General features: G+C 45.2%; 1 protein-coding gene across 2 annotated transcripts in view; it reads left to right on the top strand.

Moving 5' to 3' along the window:
• The window catches only part of LOC138817641 (cullin-4A), a 38,688-nt gene extending 12,824 nt beyond the window's left edge, over positions 1-25,864 (top strand). Inside the window, exons 4-20 of one of the 2 annotated variants that reach the window (XM_070008135.1) lie at positions 2,191-2,259; positions 3,387-3,460; positions 4,056-4,218; positions 4,560-4,649; positions 5,335-5,417; positions 7,485-7,552; positions 11,899-12,017; positions 12,704-12,896; positions 15,249-15,353; positions 15,474-15,584; positions 15,689-15,774; positions 16,045-16,152; positions 17,976-18,089; positions 20,004-20,109; positions 20,351-20,523; positions 23,278-23,430; positions 24,657-25,864. In XM_070008135.1, the coding sequence (XP_069864236.1) occupies positions 2,191-2,259; positions 3,387-3,460; positions 4,056-4,218; positions 4,560-4,649; positions 5,335-5,417; positions 7,485-7,552; positions 11,899-12,017; positions 12,704-12,896; positions 15,249-15,353; positions 15,474-15,584; positions 15,689-15,774; positions 16,045-16,152; positions 17,976-18,089; positions 20,004-20,109; positions 20,351-20,523; positions 23,278-23,430; positions 24,657-24,752 (1,911 nt within the window). In that variant the 3' untranslated portion in view covers positions 24,753-25,864. Of the gene's footprint in view, positions 1-2,190; positions 2,260-3,386; positions 3,461-4,055; positions 4,219-4,559; positions 4,650-5,334; positions 5,418-7,484; positions 7,553-11,898; positions 12,018-12,703; positions 12,897-15,248; positions 15,354-15,473; positions 15,585-15,688; positions 15,775-16,044; positions 16,153-17,975; positions 18,090-20,003; positions 20,110-20,350; positions 20,524-22,202; positions 23,244-23,277; positions 23,431-24,656 lie in introns of those variants that run through there. The other variant, XM_070008137.1, reaches the window with a different exon arrangement.
• Positions 25,865-26,572: the final 708 nt, after the last annotated feature.

Here is a 26,572-nt window from a genome sequence, read left to right as displayed (position 1 = left end):
GGTACTGATGGCTTATGCCTACAATTCTAGCTACTCAGGAGGCTGAGATCTGAGGACCGTGCTTCAGAACCAGCCCAAGCAGGAAAGTCTATGAGCCTCTTGTCTCTAATTAACCACCAGAAAACCAGAAGTGGAACTGTGGCTCGGTGTGGTAGAGTGCAAGCCTGGAGCAAAAAAGCTGAGAGACAGTGCCTAGGCTCTTGAGTTCAAGCCCCACAACTGAAAAAAATAATAATCATTATCTGGATGGCTAGGGTTTTTTGCCACTTGTCATGAACATTATTTCTGCTCTAGAAGGCCTGCCTCCCCTGTAGGCCATGTAAGTCCTTTGAGAGGACTGGCTCATCTCTGCGGTGAGGTGAGTCGCTGCTGAGTTCTGTTTTGGGATAAACTGACAGTGTCTCTCATTGCTTGTGAGTCTTGGCATCTAGAATGGTTCACTGTTGCCAGTCTTGGGTTGATTTAAACTCTAAGAGTGGAATGTAGGGAAGGCTACACTGTGTGATACTAGTTCACTGTTCAGTACTTTTTCCTTGGGGCTTTACAGCATTCTTCTATGGGAGTGTCACTCATTTAATAGGCACTCCACATTTTACATCTAAGCAGGTGATGCGCCAAGTACAGCTTTGGTGTAGGGATTTGTAACACCCAAGATGCAAGGTAGTATTAGATTGACTGGTGTCAGTTAATCCTGTCAAGGATTTGGCAACTGCGAGGTCTTCATCCTGAGGTCTTCATCCTGAGGCCCGTGACTCTTCACTCTGCTGAGGCAGGCCACGGTGGGTTCTAGGAACCTCCTAGGTCTCACCATGGACCCATAACTCTTCACACAGCGGACGTGTTCCATGAGGACTCTGGGAACCTGCCAGATCTCCCACTATGGCTGTTGTTCAATGCTTAGAGTCAGATGACTCTTAAGCCATCTTACCTTTTATGAGGTATCACTCACACCTTGCTAAATGATTGTGATGGCTTCTGGTTTGCCTTTTTCAGATTGTTTGTGTAGTATAAACGGGAACCTCACACTTTCACAGACTCCCCTGAAGGGTCAGCACGGGCCTCACTGTTTCTGAATTTCTTTCTGGGCTCCTTGACGAAGGAAATAAAATGGAAGGATCACTGGCAGTAGAGGCACCCTTGCCCCCTACAGTCTCCTGAGCTTTCTTCCCTTCTAGGAGCCTAGCCAGCACCCCTGGCCCCCCTTGGGCCCCTCTGGTTGATGTAAGAATTGTCTGTCCTGAGCATACCACACTTGATCCAGTTTCTTCTCCCTTTGAGGGTTTCTGTGTTTCTTCACGTGAGCTCTGGGTGTCATACATGAGCTCCTTGACACAACCTGTGTCAACGCTGGCAAGTGGCAGACAGGCTATAGCCCAACACATCCAGCTCTTTGCATCCAGACAGCTGTAGTGAGCCTGGTGAGATCAAATGAGAGGGCCTGTGAGAGGTCCTTGCTCTAGGGAATCTGTTCTGTTTGGCCTTTAAGGCCAGATAAATAAGTCTAGCTGAAGATGTAGAGTTTGGCCATGAAGTAACTTCATGTTAGTGTTACAGAAAGTTTTCATTGCACTAGAAGTAAATCTTGGTCATTCTCTCCCTGCCAGCTACTCGTTCCTATTAATACCTTGCTTCCTGATTTCCCAGCCAGGCATAAACTCGAGGAGCTAGCTCATCCTATTCCATTTGTGGAGTGGCGCCTGGTGCTATTTCTCCCGGCTCCTTGTTTCAGCTGGCAGGGTCTGAATGGGACTTGAAGGTAACATGGGTGGGGAGGTTCCAGTGAAGGGAGGGAGAGAGCTCGGGCAGCACAGAAGTAATACAGGCTATGAGTTACATGAATGAGAACTGCTGGTCACAGGCCATTGGGTGGCTGGGTGGCTTATAAACCACAGGCATTATTTCCACAGTCTGCAGGCTGGAAGTCCAAGTCACAGCACTAGCAGATTCTGCATCTGTTCTTAGATGAGATTGTTTCATTGCGTCTTCATATGGTGAAGGGATGAGGCCACTCCCTGGTGTCTCTCAGACCTCCAGATACCATTTGTTTAGAAATAGGACTTCATTCAGATGCATGGTCGTTAGTATTCTGATTGCTAGAATTTGATGTTTGGTGGAGGAAGGAGCTAAGTCCACTGTTGCACAATTGCATGAGCTTATGCTTTATTGAAGTTTCCTTAGCAGGTCTGCACAGATTCACTAGACAGTGTTTTATTTCTAAAGAAGATTAACACGTGCTGGCAAGATCACTGCAGACAAATGGTAGGTCTGGGGATTTCTGTCAGTGCTTACTGTGTGTGACGTGTATCCCTGCACTCAGCCAGGGCAGAGCCTCTGCGGCTTCTGCTCTCTTCTTGCACACTTGCACTTTGCCTTTTGGAGCCTCAAGCCTCTCCTCTGGCCAGAGGGAAAGTACTTGGAATCTCTGAGGTTCCACCTGCTTTCAGCCCCACAAAGCTGCCTCCTGCCTCCCTCAGAGCCTCAGGAAGGCATGTGCAGGTCCCAACCTGAGAAGTAGAAATTCTCCTTGGTGCTGTAAAAGCACAGAGCAGTGAACAGCAGAGTTGATCAGTGGATCTGAATGGGAAGTTGAGGTCTTGTAACAGGCTCAGGACAGGGGTGTTGGCCAGTGTCAGCTGCAGATCAGCGTTTGGTTTTGATATGTAGGGATGATAAACTAAGCTCTCAGACATTGCTCTGAGAACCAGTTCTTTGTTTCAGCTGCATGACAAATCTTAGACTGCACAGATGTGTTGACTCTGGATTTCACTCATGTAAATTTTTAGTATGGCCTGGCTCTTAGTGACCTAAATGAGGGAAACCAAAATAAGCAGAGCTTTACAAGTAAACCATACTCTCGTTTTCTAAAAGAGGTTAGTAGGAGGCATTGAATGTCTCTCTTCTGGGATACATGCCTGTTGGGTCTAAGAAATGGAAACATCTGCTGGGGAAGGTGTTTACATGTCCACAAATCTTACCACACAGTAGACCTTTGCTCAGTTCCACACAGAACGGTTCACTGTCCACATTCTCCTTGCTCGGCTGGCATCAGAGTCAAGTGTATACAGGTGCCGAAAAGCCTTGAGATAAGTTCTAGAAAGGTGGCACCACTCCCAGGTCTAAAAGACTCAACATCAATCAGAAAATTCCAAAGAGATCCTCTAGACTTGAATGCTTTAAACTCCACAGTCAGAGCTGTTTTAAAGAAATGAAAATCAAATGCTAAGGAAGAAAAGTTCAGACAAAAATGAGTGTCTTGGTGCATGGTTTCTTTCCATATTAAAAAAAAAAAAAGCTAAATTCAAGACAGGTAGCAAAAGGTAGTCCAAAAGTAATCTTGAATAGTTTGTTAAATGAGTGAATAAATAATTTTTCTTTCTGATCCTCAGATCATGATCAGAAGTATTTTCCTGTTTCTGGACCGCACATATGTCCTGCAGAACTCCATGCTCCCTTCTCTCTGGTGAGCATCTGGCTCAGTAGAGCCTTGTATTCCTTCTCTCTGGTGAATGGCCCTTGGCCCAGCAGAGTGGTGCCAGCACAGTACAGAGCTCCTTATCAGACAGGGTTCGTGGAAGGTGGCTCTGGCTGCTGAATTACCTTCCCAAAATTTTCAGACTGTGAGCTGAGTAAGCTTGGTGAACTCGCAGATTTCAGATCGCTCTGAGAAAGGACAAATTACAAGAGAGCTCAGGAGTCCAAGGAGAAGTTCTGGTAATGACAGGTGCAAGAGTGGGTGTGGAGCAGGTTCCCCCAGTGTGGAGCCTGTGGTCTGTACAGTTGTGGTCTCTCAAGTGCCTATGTGATGTGGATATCTTAGGATTTCCTAGGATTTCCTTGGGCACTAGTTGGCCTGACCTCTCCAGAAAAAGCCTTTAGGATAGCAATGTGAGGCATCCTGGACTGGCTCAAAATAAGAATATTTAAAGAAGACTCTTCAAGATCTGGGTGTAGAGAGAATTAGCAGCTAGTAGCATTTGTTTTGGATAATGCCATAACACAGCTGGGTTTGGGAAGAGGCAAAACTAAAGCCCGATTCTCTATTGCTGTCTGCACAGGGACATGGGGCTGGAGCTATTCAGGAACCATATCATCAGTGACAGAATGGTACAGAGTAAGACCATCGATGGGATCCTGCTGCTAATCGAGCGGGAGAGGAGTGGTGAGGCTGTGGACCGGAGCCTGCTGCGGAGCCTGCTGAGCATGCTCTCGGATCTCCAAGTGAGGCACCCCCTGGGGCCACATTCAGTGCCCATGGGTGGTGCAGGTGGGAATGGTGGACTAACAAGTATTAGCTATACAGATGGGACTTTCTTTAACCTTTGAGGAGGGAGTGGTCAGGAGCCACAAAAAGGAAAGATTGGTAAACATGACAACCTAGAAGTGATAACTTTGTCATGGAAAACACACCAAAAATGAAAGTAAAAATCAGGTGATAAGCTGAAGAGAAATACCAACTACACATAAAAGCCAAGGCTGTGTGGTAGGCACAAGAAGCTGGGGAGTATGTGTTGCCACCTGCCCACTCAGCTGACACTGATTAATAACTGCTCCTTTTTCAGGTATATAAAGATTCGTTTGAACTGAAATTTTTGGAAGAGACTAATTGTTTGTATGCTGCAGAAGGCCAAAGATTAATGCAAGAGAGAGAGGTGAGACAGCAGAGTGGTCTCTATTTGCATTTTCATCCATGTGAGAAAGCCTGCACAGTATGAATAGCAAACTGATAGCCAGTGGTCATCTGATAGCCTCTGCTACACAGGAAAACCTAGTCTAGAGGCAGACCAAGGGACAGCAGGGCAGACCCTGACCATGGTTCTGGATCCTCTGTTAAAGAGGTTTCACATCTGCTAGGGACATCATGACTGTCAGGGGCAAAGGATCTGTTCACTCCTGGACCTGCAGGGTGCACTTGGAGGCCTCTGCAGCCACATAGATAGGTGTCCTCTGCAGACAGCCTTAAGCCTGGTCTGGGCATGGCAGTGGGCACTGGGGCTTAAACCTGTTGTGGGCCTTAGTGAAAGGCTGCCTGTGGCATCCCCTATGCTTTGTGGTAAGTAGGGAACAAGGTGGAGCCTCATCCTCCCACTATGCTTTTCTCACATACTCTCAATCCGCCTGTCCCCACTTGTCTTTCAGATTTCTCATACACTGTGCTTTTTAAAAATTACTGTTATTGGTATTTCACGAAGAAAAGAATTTCAGAGAATCTATTTGTTGGCAAAACAGGGATTTGAACTCAGAGCCTTATACATTCTAGGCAGTCACTCTACCACTTGAGCCATGTCCACAGTCCAGAAATCTTGCTACTGATGTGTTAAATCTCTTCTTTGGAAGGTTCCAGAATACCTTAACCATGTGAGTAAGCGTCTGGAAGAGGAAGGAGACCGTGTGATCACTTACTTGGACCACAGCACACAGTAAGTGCGTTTTGCTTGTGTTTACCCAGCTTGCTGTTGAAGTCAGTGGTGTCTCTGTTCATTTATCTAAGACTACCTTCACAGTGTTCTCGCTCTTAAAGGTGCCTGCTTACCATTTGTCCTTACTCTGTGCTTACAAATCACACTTCTCCCATAAGTGCTGCATGAGTTTTCCAGAAACTGATTCCAGCAGGCATTGCGTGTTGACAGTGACAAGGTGGGATGTTAATGAGGCAGTTGGTGTTTGGGCCTGAACTCGGGGCCTGTCTGTTCGCTCTTTCAAGGCTTATTCTCTACCACTTGAGCCACATCTTCATTTCTGGCTTTAGAAATTTTAAGACCTGAGGTTGATGAGTCACTAGGAAAGTAAAACAGGAGAGGTCATGTATTTGTGCCAGAGAATGTCCTGCTATGATGAGAAGAAGGGATGGAGACCCAGTCATGGGCTAGAAGGGACAGAAGCAATGTGATGGCTGGGTGGAGCTGAGCCCTTGATGGCGGACAGGCAAGAGGAAGAAGAGGGACCAGATCACGGAAGAAACACCAAGAATATAAAAACAGCATGTTTCACAGGTGAAGTTGTGTTCACACATACCATGTGCAGGAACTATGGTCCTGGGTGTCCAGCCCAAAGCCAAGCTAGGTGAGGACAGGATTGTTTTGGGTGAGGTGCATTGTCACGCTTCCTTTTCGTGGTGGAAGAAAAAAGGGACAGTAGCCCTCAGAAGACAGTGCGGAAGTGCCCAACTGGTCCCCAGAGGACCCAGTTCCACTCATGACCCATCGCCATGGGCAAGTCAGTCTCCTCTCTGAACGCATTGTCCATGTGTGGAGTTGAATGTGAAACGACAGCTCTGTCTTTATAGGCTACAGTGATACTTAAGTTGGAACGTAAAAAAATTTCCTCATATCACGGTTCAAAGCCAGCCCGGGCAGGAGAGACCGTGAGACTCCTATCTCCAATAAAACCACCAGAAAACCGGAAGTGGCGCTGTAGCTCAAGTGGTAGAGCGCTCGCCTTGAGCTGAAGAGCTAAGGGACAACGCCCAGGCCCAGAGTTCAAGCCCCACGACCGACAAAAAAAAAAAAAAAAAAAAAAAAAATTTCCTCATAAGCTTTGACATAAAAGATTAGGATGATTCCCTGGACTAGTAGCTCTTGGGAGAATAAGGAGATGCCCCTAATCTTCTGAAAAGAACCAGAAAACAAAAATTGAATTGTGGACAATAAATAAGCCAAGAAGAAGATTTCTACACCTAGTGAACGTGGCAGATTTGCAAGTGCTCTGTTGTTTAACAGGCTTATGCCTCAGACCTCAGACAAGTGTCCACCACAAGTAGGACCCTGCTCAGCAAGATAAGGGAAAAAATGTACAGGCAGAGGGAAGGACTGCAGAAGTCAGCAGAGGGTTAGTTAAGGACAGGTGAAGTCACAAGAGGATGATGGTGGGTTGGGTCTACAGAGTCTTCACCTGCCATTCCCTTCCACGCTGTGGAAGGTGACAACAGAAGCAATGTCAAGACAAGAAAGCAAACTGAGGTGGGAAGATGGGAGTGAGGCCAGCATCTGAGCTCTAAGAAGATGGTCACCATGGCAAACTCCCGAACTCCTGAGCACTGGCTCAAAGGTGCCACTTCCCAGGAACAGCCAGGCTGCCAAGCCAGCATCATGACTCGTGCAGAGGTCGGACCAAATTCCCCTGTTCATTCCCTAGGACACCAGACTTGCCTCAGCAAGTGACAGGAAGTGCCACATGGTGGGGGCCATAGCCAGAAGCCCCCGTCTGAGGAAGAGAGCAAATATGCCTGCCAGCCAACCCAGCTCCTACCTTCTTGAACCCCACCTGTCAGACCTGGGCCCACTTGTGGACCTGTGCATATTGCTCATCACTCATGGATTTAGAACTGCTGGTAGAAGATGCTGCTGCCTGTTTGTGTGAGGAAAAGCTTGCTCGTTGGCCTATGCTCTGCCTGGTTGCAGGCTGACTGTACCAGATTTAACTTGCTCACCTCTGCCAGCTAACCAGACTCTGGTTTTGCTCACACTTGTTCTGTTCTGCCTTTACAGAAAACCACTGATTGCTTGTGTGGAGAAACAGCTACTAGGAGAACATTTAACCGCAATTCTCCAGAAAGGTATGTTTTCCTAATCTCAGGTGAATTAAACTGAACACTAATCTGTAACTCATGAGACTTGGGAAACATTGCACTTAGCAATACAAGGATATTTGTTATTTCCATAAAACAAATTGCTAAAATGATTTCTAATACTCTAAACATTGATGGAAAAATGGTGAAGCAAGGTGTGGTGGACCATGCCTGAAATCCCTTCAGTAAGGAGGACCACAAGATAGCCAGACCTTCTGAAAGCAAGAAAGAATGTTTACTGCTAAGGCACAGAAGTGTCCTGCAGACCAGAGTGTCCTAGGAGAGGTAGGTGCCCAGGGCAGCATGCTACCCACTGGGAAGCGGCAGCTCTCAGCATGGACTTACTTCTTTTTTTGGGAGGGGGGTTCCGGTCATGGGGCCTGAACTCGGCCTGGGCGCTATCCCTCAGCTCTTTAGCTCAAGGCTAGTGCTCTACCACTTGAGCCACAGCGCCACTTCCAGCTTTTTTCTTTTTGCTTATGTGGTGCTGAGGAATTGAACCCAGGGCCTCTGGCATGCAAGGCATGTGCTCTACTACTGAGCCACCTTCCCAGCCCTGGACTTTATTTCTTTACTGTCTTATCCTATGCATCTTACCTACCTGTGGACATGCACTGGCACGTGTCGGGTTCTTCCCGCTTACTCCGTGTAGAGAGCAAACAAATCATCCACATTGTCTAGGCAGAGACTCGCTTTCTTTGGGAAAGAGTGTTCTTAAGAGTGAGAGAGTGTGCGTGCGTGCGCGCGCACACACACGCCCACACACGTAAGTACTCAGCTCTTTGGGCTTAAAACTCAGGGCCTGGGCACTGTCCCTGAGCTGCTTTTGCTCAAGGCTTGCATTTTACCATTTGAGCCACAGCTCTGCTTTCATTTTGGTAGTTTAGAAGAGATTAGAGCCTCACAGACTGTCCTGCCTGGGTTTGCTTTGAACTCTGATCCTCAGATCTCAGCCTCCTAAGTATGTAGGATCACAGATTTGAGCCACCAGCCCTCAACATACTGTCCCTTTTAATCATTTACGTGTGCAGTGTTGCTGTCTGAAAGCCATTTAGAGTTTGAAATGAGCAGCTTCTCTCTCAAGCCCTTGGATCCTAAAAGCTTAATTGTAGAAGTCCTGGTAACATGCCCCACATGTATTCTGCCAGATGCTCGTGCTCTCCCCAAGGAGATACTTAAAACCCAATAGGAAGGAGAGCCGGTCTTGTCAAATATCTGCTCACCCAAGCCTCTTCCTCAGGTAGATGTCTTTCAGAGTTAGAGTGATCCTGTGAAACCATTGTCCTTGTTTACAAACAAACAGGAAACAGCTCAGAAGCTTGATGTGGTCCCTGACCACATGACTTGAAAGTTGAGAGCCACAGCTCCCTTGTAGATACATTTTCTACTCACACTACACAAAACCCTTCACAGCCGGTGCCAGTGCACCTGTAATCCTAGCTACTCAGGAGGCTGAGATCTGAGGATCATGGTCAAAGCCAGCCTGGGCAGGAAAGTCCGTGAAACTCTTCATCTCCAATAAACCACCAGAAAGCTGGAAGCAAGTGCTGTAGCTCAAGTGGTAGAGCGCTAGCCTTGAGCTGAGGAGCTGAGGGACAGCACTCAGGCCCAGAGTACAAGCCACACGACTGACAAAAATCAATAAATAAAAACAAAAAACCCTTTGCAGCCAGTGTATTTCCATATAAATGAGTACTTCATATCCAAGCCCTGCAAGAACAAATGCATTCATTGACCAAGATACATTGTGCTCATAACCTTATTTTTGGGATTGAAACCCTTGTATACTATTATTTAGTTCATATATATATATATATATTTAGTTATCTATTTATTAATGCATCTAGTGGCTAGGGATGTGGCCTGTGTAGCTATCAAGTGTAAGGCCCTGAATTCCAACCCCTCCAAAGCCAGGCATGCCTATATTCCTAGCTGAGGCTGAGATCTGAGAATCACCATTCAAACACAGTCGGGCAGACAATCTGAGACTCTTGTCTCCAGTTGAGCAGCAAAAAGCCAAAAGTAGAAGTGTGGCACCAGCCATGAGTAGAAAAATGCTCAACAAGAGTTTGAGGCTCTTGAGTTCAGAAGCCCCAGTACTGACAGAAAAAAAAAGTTGCATCAATAGATCAGAAGTAATCTTGGGTCATAAGAAGCACCTGGAGCTTTAGTGTGGGATCTACACGCCGCACTACAACCCCTCACCACACATCTGCATGTGCCAACTGCCAGGTGTATACCTGGTACCCAGACTAGAGGCATGCAGCTTGGGCAGTATGTAGAGCTTACCTCCTTCACTCTGCCTAGCTGCTTCTCCAGTGGCCAGAAAGTAATACTGAGAAAATCTAACTGATTGCTACTGTGATTTAGTGTTGGAAAATTGTTTTGAAATTTAAGACAATAAATCTGGTGGGCGCTGGTGGGTCATACCTATAATCTTAGCTATTCAGAAGGTTGAGATCTGAGGATTGCAGTTCAGAACCAACCAGAGCAGGAAGATCCATGAGATCTTCAATTAACTACTAAAAAGCCAAAAGTGGACTGTGGATCAAGTGGTAGAGTACTAGCCTTGGGGGGGGGGGGGGGGAATAGCCTAAAGACAGCACCTAGACCCTGAATTGAAGCTGTGGTGCTAGCATCCCAAGGAAATAAATCAGAACATCTTAGAGAAATGGAGTGAGGAAGGGTGAACAAATGCAGTCATAGTACTTAACATATACTGTATAAAAAAGGAACTGTGCAGCTTGTGGGCAGGGATGGGAGGGGGAAATGGGGAAATGGTAACCCCTCTGTACAACACCTTCATAATAATAGTGTTTTATGTGTGTTGTGTGTTTGCTGTCTTGCCAATACTGAGTCTTAAACTCAGGACCTGGGCACTGTCCTTGAGCTTCTTTTTTTCAAGGCTAGCACTCTACCAATTGAGCCACAGTGCCACTCTTGGCTTTTTCTTTTTAGGTGGTACTGAGGAATTGAACCCTAGGCTTCATGTATGCTAGGCAAGCACTCTACCACTAAGCCACATTCCCAGCCCTTAAAGTTATGTTTTTAAAAAATATTTTGATGTTAAGAACTTTAAAATAGGTGGTAAATAATAAATATTCCTCCATTTATTTGTGAATAAAATCAGTTTAAAAAATTTAATGCCCCAACCAGGCACTGGTGACTCATAATGCTAGCTACTCAGGAGGCTGAGATCTGAGGATCACAGTTCAAAGCCAGCCCAGGCAGGAGAGTCGGTAAGACTCTTATCTCCAATTAACCACCAGAAAACCAGAACTGGTATTGTAGCTCAAGTGGTAGAACGCTTGCCTCGAGCTGAAGAGCTGAGGGACAGTGCCCAAGCCCAGAGTTCAAGCCCCACAATTGACAAAATAATAATAATTTTGATCCCCCCAAAATAGTAAAAACTGGAAACAAGTCTGAAAAATAAATCATTATATCATATTGCTTACCTCTTAATAAACACATTTTTTTAAAGCACTGGGGTTTGAACTCAGGGCGTTACACTTGCTAGATACTCGTTCTGTCACTTGAGCCACACCCCTACCCCTTTTTTTCCCTTTCGCCTTGTTACTTCGCACATAGGTCTTTCCTGAGACCACAATCCTCCCCTGTATAAGGTCCCTTAAAGAGTTCCTGGGGTCTAGTTAACTTTTTGCCAACACTGGCCTTAAGCACATTATCTTTTTTTTTTTTTTTTTTTTTTTTTTTTTTTTTTTTTTTTTTTGTCGGTCGTGGGGCTTGAACTCTGGGCCTGGGCGCTGTCCCTCAGCTCTTCAGCTCAAGGCGAGCGCTCTACCACTTGAGCTACAGCGCCACTTCCGGTTTTCTGGTGGTTTATTGGAGATAGGAGTCTCACGGTTTCTCCTGCCCGGGCTGGCTTTGAACCGCGATCCTCAGATCTCAGCCTCCTGAGTAGCTAGGATTACAGGCGTGAGCCACCAGCGCCCGGCTTAAGCACATTATCTTGAGGAGCTAGATCCTAGGTATAACCACCAATCGTGACCTAACGTGCCTGATGGACTAAAACAGAAATAACTAGGATCATGCATTTCCCAGGGAAAATTGTTGTCTAAATGTTTTTTGGCTATTATTGCTATAGTTTACAAAGGGTTTTTGTGAACGAAGAATACATTACCCTAGCATACTGAGGAAATTCAGCTTTTCCTCATCAGTCCAGTTCCACATTTAAACGGAACAATTTAACCTGCATAGAAGCAGAGGTTTACATACTCCTTGAATCTCCAGCTTAAACACTAACTTGTGTGTTGTTCACTATGTTGTGGACACTTGCTTTCTGCTGTAACCTCTCACTTTGTGCACACTTGCAGGGTTGGACCACCTACTGGACGAGAATAGAGTGCCAGACCTCACACAGATGTACCAGCTGTTCAGCCGGGTGAAGGGCGGGCAGCACGCACTGCTACAGCACTGGAGCGAGTACATCAAGGTGGGGCCTGTGGTCCCCAGGACAGTGCCTGCCAAGATGCACACAATGTCCCTGGGCAGGGAATTGGACTGTTGTCAGGGGCTATCGATTCCCATCATAGAGACATAGAAGATGGTGCTTTATCATTTCCCTCCAAGTCACCTGCTCATATGTTTCCTTAGCATCTGAGATAACACCAACCTTGGACACTGTCCAAGAGGACATGTGCAGCATCCGTCCTCACCATAAGTACTAGCTGAGTTGCACAGTCCTACCATTAAACAGCAGTTGGTGCATCTGCTCACCAGACATGCTTTTGCTTAGAGCTGCTATATGCTTTGGTATGGTTTGTTGTTCTGCCTGTTGCTATATTTCTGAGCAATCCTAATTTAGGATTTATAGCCCAGATTCGTGCTTCCATGTTGCAAGCATTTTTCTACATCACTTGTACGGTGCCATGCAGAATCTCTCTGGGTGTTGTGTTGAGCAGAAGTGATGCCTAGTGCTAATTTAGGACCTCTTTGGATGCCGGACCCAGTCTTCCTGCGGGGATGCTGGGCAGTGTCTGCCACCGCAGAGGAGATGTCACTGGCATCTAGTAGGCAAGGCCAGGGCTGCCGGCAGGTTGTGTGGTTGCCTGAAGAAATGCAATTGGGCTCATAGACTGTAAGGACAGGTCCTGATTTGGTATTTATTTGCTTCTGCAGACTTTTGGGACAACGATTGTTATCAATCCTGAAAAAGATAAAGACATGGTGCAAGATTTGCTGGACTTCAAGGACAAAGTGGACCATGTCGTAGAGGTGTGCTTCCAGAGGAATGAGCGCTTCATCAACCTGATGAAGGAATCCTTCGAGACGTTCATCAACAAGAGACCGAACAAGCCTGCAGAATTGATCGGTAGCACAACACAGTCCTGGCCTTTTAGTAGGAGAAAATAAAAAAGGACTGGAGTATATTTTTTTCCCCAAGTGGTCAACTCCTTATGGGAAAGTAGTTCAGAATTCATATCAAGCCTTATCAGGACAGTTCTCAGCAGTGCATGTCTCCTCTGCACACCCATCAGGGAAAACATGGTAGGGATTAAGTAAAGATATGAAGCCTGGCATCCCATGCAGAGTATATACATAGTGTATACATCCTGGACTTGAGCCATAAGCCTCTGTCTGGACTATAAGCAAGTCATGCTCAAGTGTGTGAATGCCCTTGCTTTGTGAGGACAGCATTATCAGTATTGGGTGGTACTTAATGTGAAATAATCTTTAATCGCCATATTTATATCCTCCACCCAGAATTAAATTGAAGTTAGGTAAGATCTCAAAGGGGCAGTTTGGCTTTTTTGTTTGTGCTAGTTCTGAGACTTGAACTCAAGGCATTACACTCTGTCTTGACTTTTTTGCTCAAGGCTAATGTTCAACTACTTTAGCCACGGCTGGCAAATTGCCAGTGAGACTTGTGGACTTTCTTCTCCAGATTAAATTCAAACTAGGTTCCTCAGATTTCAGCCTCCATATTAGCTAGGATTGTCGGTGTGAGGAACCAGCACTCACAAGGGCAGGGTTTTTTCTGTTGGTTCTTATGCCATTCCTAAGGCCTGAACTCAGGGCCTGGGCACTGTTCCTGAGCTATTTTGCTCTAGGCTAGTCCCATCACTTAAGCCATAACTCTCCTTTTAGCTTTTTTTTAGTGCTTAATTGGAGATAAGAGTCTCATTGACAAAAAAAAAAAAAAAGTCTCATTGACTTTTTTTTTTGGGGGGGGGGGGGGAGTGGGAGGAGGGTCCAGTCATGGGCCTGAACTCTGGGCCTGGGCGCTGTACCTCAGCTCTTCTGCTCAAGGCTAGCGCTCTACCACTTGAACCACAGCGCCATTTCCAGCTTTTTTTTTTTCTGCTTATGTGGTGCTGAGGAATCGAGCCCAAGGCCTCATGCCTGCAAGGCAAGCACTCTACCACTGAGCCACCTTCCCAGCCCGAGTCTCATTAACTCTTAATCCTGCTTGGGGCTGACTTCAAACCATGAACTTTAGATCTCAGCATCCTAAAGAGTTAGGATTATAGGCATGAGCCACTGGTGCACAGCTATTTTTTCTAAGATAACAAGTAATAAAAGCAACAATAAGGGAAATGAACATGGGGTGGAGGCGTGGCTCAGTTAGTTGGTAGAGTACTAGGCAATGAGGGAAAATACTAGTTTTAGACCAAAAGTGAAATGACAAATGGTCAGAACAGTGTAATTGGGCTTTTTTACCCTGGGATCCACTGGCTTCCTACAGAGGATGGACATGAAACCTTTGGGAACCTGGGCGCCTGGACTTTGGAAGTCTTGAGGTCTGCCATGGGGGCTTATGTCACTGTCCCAGCCACCTGAGACTGGTTTGTGCAGCGTCAGAAGCAAGAAGCTCCAAAGGGAACACATTCATCCCTTCATTTTAAGTACTCAAAGACCTGAGAACAATGCTCTGAACATAACCTTTCGCTTATTAACACACCTCGGGAAGGGTCCTTCTAGTTCTGTGGCATTCAGTATGTGTTCTGGAACCCAGTTGCTGTTTATCTGGGGTTAGAAACATAAGAGCTCATGCATGGTTTGAAGCCAGCCCAAATGGGAAAGTCCTTGAGACTCTTTGTCTCTAAGCACCAGAAAAGCCAGGAGGGGAGTGATGGCTCAAGTGGTAGAGCACTAGTCTTGAGCAAAAATGCTCAAGGACAGCACCTAGGCCCTGAGTTCAAGCTCCTTGATCCACACAAAATAAAAATAAAAAGACACTTTAACCTATATAAGGACCACTTGGGGAAAAAAATGTGCTTGAGTTTTTCTTTCCTTTGCTGAACTTCAAAAGGCTGAACAGGGGGTTACAATTTAATGTGTCCATGTAGTTATCCAATGCTTCTTGTGGAGTTGCCTCTTCTACCATTCTTCCATGTCGTGTCCCCTATCCCCAGACTGGGCTCATGTTTCCTGCTTCCTTTTTCTCATATGTACATTGCATGTCCTTGCTGTGTTTGTTCTCTGTTCCCTTTTTCATTTATCTACCTCCCTCTCAAAGCATACTACTTTGAAGATTCCATTTCTGGATTTACATTTCATAGGAAACCCTCTACTTTTGTCATCAGTTGCTTGTAGAACTCAGAGGCTGTTTGTTTTTTTCCCAGTGCTGGGTGTAGAAACCTAGCTTGTACACTAAGCAAGTGTTGTACCTCTGAGCTGCCTCCCACTAGTTCTTTTCTAACTTTAATTGTTACTCTCTCAGCTAAGCATGTGGATTCAAAGTTACGAGCAGGCAATAAGGAAGCCACAGATGAAGAGCTGGAGAGGATCCTGGACAAGATCATGATCCTGTTCAGGTTCATCCATGGTGAGAAACGGGTGCTGTGTGGCCCCAAGATCAGTATCAGGCCCTCTCCAAATGGATAACCTTAGCAAGTCATTCACATCAGCTGTCGAAAGCCTGGCTTTATTCTATGTGGTTTCACAGGTAAAGATGTTTTTGAAGCATTTTACAAAAAAGATTTGGCAAAGAGGCTGCTTGTTGGAAAGAGTGCTTCAGTTGATGCTGAGAAGTCCATGCTGTCGAAGCTCAAGCACGGTGAGTGTATGGGTGGGCCTGACGCTGGGATGGTGGGGTGGGCCTCATGATCCTGCCCCTGCCCCATGGGGTGAGAGCCATCCTTCCTACCTCTCCTGATACAGAGTGCGGGGCAGCATTCACCAGCAAGCTGGAGGGCATGTTCAAAGATATGGAGCTTTCCAAGGACATCATGGTTCACTTCAAGCAGGTAAGTCAATTTTTTTAACTAAACCACTGGCTTAAGTGGGCCTAAGGGTCTGTTTCTGGTGCATAGCCAGCAATTGAAAAGTCACTTCTGTTGAGGTGAAAGCATAGTATTGGCTGGAGCAGAGTATGTTCTAGAATCCAAAGTAGTTGCTGACATGTGAGAACCATTGTTTTAACATTATACCATTTTCTTTTCTGGACTCTATTTCTGATGATAATCCAAAATATTTTACCTCGGGTTTTATTGTGTGTGTGTGTTATCTGTTTTTAGCATATGCAGAACCAGAGCTCTCCAGGTCCTATAGACCTTACAGTTAACGTCCTTACCATGGGCTACTGGCCCACATATACACCCACGGAAGTGCATCTCCCTCCGGAGGTGAGTGTCCACCCACCTGATGCCACTAGGACACCCAATGGCAGTCAAAGCCTGGTGTCTTCTGTGGTCTCTGGGAGGCGGTATTTGTATTTGAAAGTGACTGCCTTGCTTGTGGTCTGTGTTTGCCTCAACATCCTTCCCTTCAGCTTTCAGTAATGCTGAAGTCCTGAGAATACTGTCAGGGGCCTGACGTGTCAGCCAAGCTGCCGGGTACTGAGCTTCCTTGGGTTGCGAGGAATCCTGGGGTTAGGGAGGCAGAACTCCAGCATGTTACAGCATGCTCACACCATCAGTAATAATGGCAAATGAGGGAGAAGGGCCAGCTCCTCGGTTGGACAGAGAGAGCTTCCTTTAGTGGACTAAGGACAAGGGATTCTGTCCTCAGCAGAGGAGTGGGTAAAAGTCGACAGTGCAGGCAGGAGTTGGGATTATGCCAGTCCAGGTTAGGGAAAGTCAAAGTCTACCCCTTGAGGTCTCTCCTGAGACACTGGCATCCAGTCCCTCATAAAACAGATTTCCTTTGCAAGACAGGCTCATTTCTTAATTTCTGTGTTGGTAGCACTGCTCAGTAGCCTTTCTTTGATTTTTGTCTTTTCTACCTCTGTCTTCGCTCCATGTCTGCCCTCTCAGCAGCTGGCCAGCATGTCCCTTTGTTTCTCAGCTCTGCACAAGGCCCCCTTTTACGTTGCTCTTCTCCCTGCCCCACTTTACCCTCGGGGCTGGGCTAGCTTGTAGTCCCTGACACATGAGCTTTGTCCATTGCCAGTCCCCACATGTCTGCCAGGTCCCCTCTGCTGTGACAGCTGCAGGTGTCTGTGCTTCACATGGACAGTTTCTCAGGAAGACTCTAGGCTCCTGTCTCAGCAGCTGTTCTTTCTCTTCCCATTAAGACCCAATTTACCTTGGCCAGAAATTCTCCATCTTATGCTCCTGGTGGGTCTTTGTGGCACTGCCAGTGTTGCTGCTTCTCATCCTAAAACAGTTATACTTAAGAAAGTGCAAGAGCTGGACACCAGTGCTCAAGCCTGTAATTCTACTACTGGGGAAGCTGACACCTGAAGATTGAGGTTTGAGGTCAGCCCAGACAGACAAATCTGAGAGACTCTTACCTCCAGTTAACCAGCGAAGAGCTTAGATGTAGAGTTAATGCTCAGTTAGTAGAGCACCAGCCTTGAATGAAGAAGCCAACAGACAATATCCAGGCCCTGTACCATTAAGCTCTAGTACCAGCATGGAAAAAAAAAGTACAAGATGGAAAGTATACACAGTATAGTTCAAAGAATGACCATCAGCCACATTTGTGGCATTTCTCTCGCAATAATGTTTTTCCTGCATCATGTGAATGTAGGTTGCGTAGTGCCCTAGGCTTTAATATTTGAGTGGGTGTCTCTCCAGAACACCTAAAGTACCTATTTAGTCAGATGTCAGATTCCAGAGTGTGGAAAAGGAACTGTCTAGGCCTGTCTATAACACTGCAGAAGTGGGAGTGGGAAGCCCAGCAGCAGGCAGGACAGGTGTTGCAGACACCACCTTGACCCAGGGTGGCCTGTGCTGTGCTGGCTGCACTTGACTATATGTGTTATTGGCTCTGGCTGGCAGGCATGGGGTCTGTAGGACACAATGTTTCTGATATTAAGTACCAACTTGGGAACTGTAATGGGAAGTTCCAAGCTCTGAGGATGGTGGGCATTTTCATAGGTAGTAGAATCCAGAGAAGTAAACAACAAAATTAAGGACTCTGCTTTAATTCTGCTGTAAAAACTAGTGTGTAGCTGTTGCATGAATGTGCTCAGCTTGGTCCCTGTGTCTCCCACTCTTGGCAGATGGTCAGACTTCAAGAGGTATTCAAGACATTCTACCTGGGCAAGCACAGTGGCCGGAAGCTTCAGTGGCAGACGACACTAGGGCATGCGGTGTTGAAAGCAGAGTTTAAAGAGGTCAGTTTTTGGCTTCATTTTATCTTGCTTTGTGAGTTGATGGGATGCTTAAAATATCTTTGAACTTTGGTAGGAAAGAAGGGAAAGATTGCATTATTATTTAGCTTGTTTTCCAGGTCAGTAAAATGAGTAGCAGTTAAAGTGCTATTTGTTTCACTTATCAAAATTCAGTAATCAGGAATTACCTTTTTTTCCCATGGGAAAAAAGCACTGATTGTGAAGAAGAACCTCATAAAAGCACAATTGAAGAAAACAGTGTTGTGAACATGCATTCCATTTCTGTGTTCTCCCAGCCAAAGAGTTACAAATTGAACTACAGTGGGGTGTTATTTGGGTTTTTTGTTGTTGTTGACGTTTTTCCAATACTGGGGCTTGAACTCTGTTAGGCACCACTGCTCCTTAGCTTTTATACTCAAGCCTGGTCATCTACCACTTGAGCCACAGCTCTACTTTTGACTTTTGGTAGTTAATTGGAGATAAGAGTCCATGGACTTTCCTGCCCAGGCTGGCTTCAAAATGCAGTCCTCAGATATCAGCCTCCTGAGTAGATGGGATGACAGTTGTGAGCCACCAGCACCTGGACAATGTGCTGCTTTTGACCACAGGGTTGAAGGGAGACCATCTCCTGCAGCTTGGGGAAGGATGGCCCTTGGAGCAGCATGAGGGCCACTTCCTGACTTAGTTCCATGCATCTTACCACATGGTTTTTAAGTTTGCTGTTTCATCTTCCTTTTGTTTGTAGGTGTCAGTGAACAGGTTATATAATTACCAAAGAGGGCCTTCAGAGTGTCAGCATGCTCTTTGCTGAAGCCCCTTCCCCCCCCCCCCATTAAGAGCTGGAAATCCTACTTATCTGCACATTATGTAAATTGTACATGCACATTTTGTGTGTCGTTGTACATTGTTGTCTACATAGCACCACATATTTTATTTACAGTTGACTTCCTGCATCCCAATCATTTTCTTGCTCAGTATCTTTATTTAGGACACCTGTAACTGTCTACATGAGTCAGGGATGGTCTCTGGACCCCGGAGGTTGCATCTGAAGCTGCCCTCTGACCCTCTACCCCATGTCCTCTATACCAAGCCTAGTTTTTGATTCAATCTTGTTATGTAGCCCAGGCTGGCCTCTGATTTATGTTTCTGCCATAGCCTTCTCAGTGCTGAGATTACATGGCATGTACAGCCATGCTAGGCTTCAAGAGAAGAATTTTTAAATGCAATAACTTAAAAGAAGTCATTCTGTCCCTTTGTAACCGAATTTTAGAAACATAATTTCTTCTTAACTTGATGGCTAGTGATAAGTTCTTTTTTGTATATGCTGCTCCGGGGGGGCTTGAACTCAGGGACCGTACGCTATGCTTTGCCTGACCTTTTTTTCTCAAGGCTAGCACTTGGCTTTTTTTTTGTTGTTGTTGGTCATGGGGCTTGAACTCTGGGCCTGGGCGCTGTCCCTCAGCTCTTCAGCTCAAGGCGAGCGCTCTACCACTTGAGCTACAGCGCCACTTCTGGTTTTCTGGTGGTTTATTGGAGATAGGAGTCTCACGGTCTCTCCTGCCCGGGCTGGCTTTGAACCACGATCCTCAGATCTCAGCCTCCTGAGTAGCTAGGATTATAGGCGTGAGCCACCAGCGCCCGGCTAGCACTCTGCTTTTTGAGTCACATTTCTACTTCCAGCTTTTTGGTAATTAATTAGAGATAAGTCTCATTGACTTCCATGCCCAGGTTGGCTTTGAACCTAAGTACTCAGATGTCAGCCTCCTGAGTAGCCAGGATTACAGGTCTGGCCAGCAGCATCTGGCTTTATTGGTAAATTCTTAAACACACACACAAAAGTTTAAGAACAGCAGCAGCTTATTGACTTGCCAAGCGTGTCTGAACACAGCCTCTCAGTGACAGCTCTTTTTCTTTCAGGGGAAGAAGGAGTTCCAAGTGTCCCTCTTCCAGACATTGGTGTTACTTATGTTCAACGAAGGTGATGGATTCAGCTTTGAAGAAATAAAAATGGCCACCGGGATAGGTAGGTAAACCTACTGTGAACATTAAAGATAAGTAGAAGTAGATTGGGTATAACAAAGTAGTAGAGCACTTGGCTACCTTATGTGAGGCCCTGGGTTCCATACCCAGTGCCACAGCAAAGGAGAAAATAATATTAAAGGGAAGCAAGTAAACTCAATTGCAGTTGAATTGATTTCTTGTCATTATTGACCAACTCTTGCTCACTTTACCCCAACCATTGCCTATGTTTGCTCCCCATTCAGAGGACAGTGAATTGAGAAGAACACTGCAGTCTCTGGCTTGTGGTAAAGCCCGTGTTCTGATTAAAAGTCCTAAAGGAAAGGAGGTAGAAGATGGAGACAAATTCATTTTTAATGGAGAATTCAAGCACAAGTTATTCAGAATAAAGATCAACCAAATTCAGATGAAGGAAACCGTATGTACAAGCTTTCCCTTTTTCTTTATGGGGCAGGCATTCGCCAAGGAGAATCCTTGGTGTTTATAGTTATTTCTGGACTGAGGTTAGCGCAATTTCTAAATAATGTGGATATCTGTGTTCATAAGGGTACCACTTTCATGTCTTTCTTTCATTCCATACTCAGTAGGAATGAAAATGAGGAAGATATTCACAGGTTGGTGAGCGAGGTGGTATCTACCATGTCAGAGCCTGCTGCACAGACAGCGTGTGGGCTTTGCAAAGCCAGCATCTGTCTTTAAACTTTGCAAAGCCTTCATCAGCCACTCTGAGCCCTCATCTTGGGGAGGGCCTCTGTCTGGGCTCGGGTGTCACAAACCCACAGCAGCATGGGAGCTGGTATAGCAGCAAACAGACCTGGAGCCAGCCCCACAAGGCCCCTTGTTTTGTGCAGTCCTCACACCCCAAAACCAGCACCTGTGTCTCCTCAGCTGCCTGTTTCCCTGAAAAGGTCAGGTCTGTCGTGTGTGTCAGAGGGCCTTTGTGAAGGGGCGTTGAGGTGACAATTCAGAGGATCACTCCCCCCACTCCCAGCCCAGACAGGGTTTCATTACCCTGAGGTAGTCAGTGTGTGGACAGAAAAAACATTCTGATCACTCAAAAAAGAAATACAATATAAAGTATGTTCATTTTCACCAATACTTTTTTCTTTTTCTTTTTCTTTTTTTTTTTTTTTTTTTTTTTGGTATTGGGGTTTGATCCTGGGGCCAAGCACTTGGTCAGCTTGTTTGTTCAGCTGGCACACTACCATTTGAGCCACATCTCCAGCTCAGGTTTTGGCATTGGAGTTGAGTGGACTGTTGACACTGGTTTTCCTGAACCACTACCCTTCCTGTCTCAGATTACAGGCATGGGCAACCAGTGCCCACCCTGGTCCTTATATATTAAAGGGTAGGGTGTGGCTTGGTGGTGGGAAGCTTGCATAGCTTGGTTTGTAGCTGTGATCCTCAGCACCACAAATAATATAACAATAACATTTGCGTATTTTATTTTTTAATTTTTGGTGCCAGTCCTAGAGTTTTTGTGCTTTCTCTGTGCTTTTGTGCTCAAGGCTAACACTCTGTCATTCGAGCCATAGCACACTTCTGGCTTTTTTATAGTTAACTGAAGAGTCCAGTGGACTTTACTGTCAGAGCTGGCTTTGAACTGTGCTTCTCAGATCTCAGCCTCCTGAGTAGCTGGGATTATTTTATAGGCATGAGCCACTGGCACCTGGCAGGGTTTTTTTGTTTTGTTTTTTGTTTTGGGGTTTTTTTTTTGGTACTAGCACTGGGGCTTGAACTCGGGAATAGGCGCTGATTCTTCTGATTTTTGTTAAAGCTAGCAGTCTACCACTGGATCCAGAACTCCATTACTGGCTTTTTGGTCATTAACTAGAGATAAGAGTCGAAGATTTTTCTACCTGGGGTGGCTTCAAATATCAGGCTCCTGAGTAGCACTCTTATGCATTGGGAAGCACCCACAGCCCAGAATAAGGCCTGTAACGCATGTGCACAGCCCTGCCCAGGGCCGTGACTTGTTAAAATGGGCGTGAATGTGGGTGGGAAGTACAGGAAGTCTGGGTGGCTGAGTGGTATGAAGGCCTTCTTTAAAGAAATGACTTAGCATTATTCAGGAATTGAGGAAAGGTAACTTTGCAGACAGAAGAGGAAACAGCCCTGTGTGGCCTAACAGCACGGAACCCAGCTAGATCACAGAGAGACTACTCAGACCTGCACATAACCACGGAAAGTGTAAGAAGTAGAGGTGGGTGTGGTGCCCATAACCTACAAACAAAGGGGACCTTTTTTCCTTTGTATTTTATGACTGGTTATTATCAGTATGTATACATTAATGCCATTTTATATGTGCACCACCCCTAAGCTTTTGCTCAAGGCTGACAGTCTGTCACTTAATTCTGTTTTGTTGTGTTTGTCTTATTTCCAGCCACTTGACAAATTTTTCATCAGCTTAGGTGTTTTTTCAGTTGAATTTTCTGGACTTTTCTTTCTTGATTATAAATAGTGTTGTTTCGTTTCAGCATATCTCTTCAGTTGTCAGTTGTATGGCTTGTGTTTCCTAAATAGTACATTTAAGAACTAGCAGTGGAAATTTCTCTTCTTCCTGTTTTATCTCGAGTACAGGGAGTATATTGAAGGCTCAATCATCCCCTTCCTGAAACTTACTTCTGTCACAGATGTAACAGGTCATGCTCGCCCCGTTGCTGCTGCAGCTCATTAGGCTCTGTTTAGCTCAGGTTGTCCCCTGGCACTTCTCACTTGTTCTAATACCTACTCTTCATGGTGTTCAGGTCTTCCACTTATGAAAAGAATCCTTATATCCTGAGATATTTGTTTAAAAAAAAAAAAAAGTTTTCAGTTTTCATTCTTCAGCCTCTGTCAGCATGTAATCTGTAATCTGACCTTGGAGTGCTTTCTTGATGCTGCTCATCTTGGCAAAGCTTATATATATTTGTGAGATTCTTAACTCTAATGAACTTCCAGTCAGAAGTGGAGCTGTGGCTCAAGTAAGTGGTAGAATGCTAGCCTTGAGCACAAAAGTTCAGGGGCAGCTCCCAGGCCCTGAGTCCAAACCCCAGGGCTGGGAAAATAAATAAAGCAGGAGTCATCTGCATCCTGGCTTAGTTTGCATCAAAACAAAGTTTTTCCTCAAACCCAACAACATGAACCAACAATGGAAGTAGCTTTACACCATTCTTTTCTTTTTTCCATACAGGTTGAGGAACAAGTTAGCACTACAGAGAGAGTGTTTCAGGATAGACAATACCAGATCGATGCTGCAATTGTCAGAATAATGAAAATGAGGAAGACTCTTGGGCATAACCTTCTGGTCTCTGAACTGTATAATCAGCTGAAATTCCCAGTAAAGGTAAGTGTATCCACAGCAAGGTTGATGGCCACAGATCATTTGAGACTCTCACTGACAGACACACAGAGCATGTTGGACTCACTGTCCTGGCCATCCTCCTCAGATCAGGGTTGTGCTCTCACAAACAGACTGGGAAGCAAGATGCAAAGGCCTGCATCCACATGTGCCCATCATCCTGGCAGGAAGGGCAGACCCATAACCACAGGATACTATACCAGCTTGTAAATGCCGGATACTTTGCTCCATAGTTGTAGCAGTTAAGGTCACTCAGCAGGATCTGGGAGGAGCAAAGCATTTCAACTGCAGCCCCAGTCAGTTCAGTTAACTAAGCTAAGGGAGTGATAACCTTGGTGATACTTGGTTGTTGCTCTGCCATGTGAAAGTCAGCCTGTCCCTCTGTTCTGGCGGATTCAGAAATAAGTCATCAATGTTTACCAATTAGGCCAGAAGGTACCCCGTTCTCAAAGCTTTGGCTTTGTTGCTGATCTCACTGGTGTGCTTTGGGTGAGGAGTCTCCTGCTTCTCTGAAGCCTGCTCTGACCCTCTCTCTGTACTACGAACTAAGTAGTCAGCACTTCCAGGATGGGTAGGAGCAGTGCCTGATCCACAGTGATGCATGCATAGCTCCGGTGTTGTTCTTTCCCACCTCTAGCCAGCAGCTTGTTTTTCCCTCTGCAGACAGAGACTCCGCAGTTAAACAGGGAGTAGTATAGTGTGTGGCTGGCCAGAACCCTAGCCCCTGCTTTTAGAAGTAATAGGATTTTCAGCTATATTTTGCAAAATTTATGGCCCATCACTAAATAGACTTACTATTTGGAAAGTAGTGACTCCTTGACATAGACCTGCCTCCTGATAGAGTAGAGCTGGCTAGAGCATGGATGTCCTGGTCAGGAACACTCAGAATCTGGGGAGACACTGTAGCATATACAGTGTTTCACAATGAAGTATGGGCTCTCCAGCACAAGATTTCCCTTCCAGGTGAGAGCCTGTCACTTAGTAGAGTCTGGTGCTCTAAGTGCATGGCCAGTAGGGAGGAGTAGTTTACATCTCCCAACCTTGCCTTGAAGTAGGAAGTTTTGTTCATTTTGTAATTATCAGTAGCATGCACAAATATGTCTTTGTATATTTTTGTTGCAATAATTACGTACCTCACGCATGATGTATTATATTCCCTTTTGTTTCTAGTGTGGTTATAATTAGGAATTTTGTTTGATTTTCTTTTCTAGCCTGGAGATTTGAAAAAGAGAATTGAATCACTTATAGACAGAGACTATATGGAGCGAGATAAAGACAGTCCAAATCAGTACCACTATGTGGCGTGATGTACCAGCGTATTGCTGTCTCCCATGAAACATTTTAAACACTAGAATGTGTGAAAAAGCAATGAAGTCCACGTGCCGTTTTCAGGACCCCCAAGACTGAGCCGGCTGTGGACATTCGGACACCAAGGAGAGATGATTGTTGGTTCCTTCTTCCCAAGGCTCAAGGCTGTCCAGATGACACATATCTCTTTCCCCTCCATTTCCTCCTCTAGTTCTTTTAGACATTTAAATTGTTTCTGTTGCTCTGTGGAAAGTAACTTTTTGAGGCTGGACAGGAAGATATTAGTTCCTCCTTCACAGGTCTTATTCTTAGGGCAGAAAGCACAGTCATGGTTTGAGTAGTTGTGGGATTGCGTTGCACAGTGGAAAGACCCCGACATGCTTCATATTCCCCACTACGAGTCCTGGCAGCCATACACACTGAAAACTGAAGCCCTGAGTTGGTAGACGCTGGAGTCAGTATCCATGCTGCCACTTCACCACCTCCGGGAGCCTTGACCTCTGTGTTCCATGTCCTTCCAGAAAGTTTTAAATTCTGTTGACTGGTTTCTTAGAAATCTGGTTTCAAAGTGATATCCTTGATTGCCAAGAGGACATTGTATCTGATGTGCGTGATTAAGTGCCCATTGCCACCACCAGTTCAGTTCAGCTGATTTTCCTGTGCAGTTCTGTTTTAAGGCCTTGGGATTAGCGTGTTGCTGTTTTCATTCTGAGATTGAGTCTAGCAGTCCCTGGTTTTTGCATTGGGGTGACTGCTCTTTGATTTTTTTTTTTTTTTTTTTAGGTTGCAGTATTTGTGTGATTACCATAATAAAGTGTGGTTTGGTTTTACAGTTGTGTCCAGGGAGCATCCTTGTTCTCTGCCCACTGTAGAGAGCTTCACAGGAGACCCAAGCCTTGACGTTGTGATGCAGAGGTCATTTTGTTGAGAGACTAAAAGGATTTTGTTGGCACCTGGCCAATTGTGCACATACAATGTTGAGCAGTGACAGGAAGGTTCAGTAGTGATGTTAGTATGGTAACTGACAAAATACTTTTGTGATAACACTTAAAAAGTACTTTATATTTTACAAAATAGCATGTTTCATTTTGATTAAAAGCTACCAAAGGACTTTTGATCATGGTATAAGTGTTTAAAGCAATATTTTCTGGAATATACCAAGTTTATATAATTTGATTTTATGCTAAATTATTAAAGAATTTTCCCCTTTTGAAACATGCGTGTTTAAAATATCTTTTGGGTTCTGATATTAAAATCCTTATTCATTAAGCATCATCTTTTCTATATTTGTAAATTTTCATTTGAGTTCTACAACTGGGCCTGTGAAAGATTTCTATTTCTCTTCCTTACATTTTAAGTTCATTGTGTCTAGAGATTGTTAATACTGTATGTAATTTAACGTACTTTGAATAAAACTAGTTTAATTGGCCCTAAAATTACATTAATAAAACATTTTGGTATGCAAACTACACATTCCTTCTGTCACTAACTGTTAATTACTTGTACCACAGATGAAGTAGCCAGAGGCAGGGAACGCCTGTCATCCTCATGCGTCTTTGCCTCCCTGGTCACCACCACTGCTCAGGAAGGGCAGTGTACCTTACTTCTGTCTCATCGTTTCTGTCCATTCTCTTGTCAGTGCCATTCTGAACTGTTTTAAAGATTAATGTGGCAAAATGGCTTAGAAGAAATTATTGAAAAGGGCAGGGAAAATCAAATTGGAGAGAGTGAAATTGCTTGCCTTTCAGATAAGCAAATGTAAAGCCGTTACCCCACATGATGAGACATTCAGGGTAGCTTTTCTCCGAGTACAGGCCAA

Source organism: Dipodomys merriami, unplaced genomic scaffold, assembly GCF_024711535.1.
Source record: "Dipodomys merriami isolate MVZ:Mamm:240054 unplaced genomic scaffold, mDipMer1.0.p SCAF_70, whole genome shotgun sequence".
Classification (NCBI taxonomy): Eukaryota; Metazoa; Chordata; class Mammalia; order Rodentia; family Heteromyidae; genus Dipodomys; species Dipodomys merriami.
The sequence above is the reverse complement of the archived record's forward strand: the minus strand, read 5'-3'. Positions and strand labels throughout refer to the sequence as shown.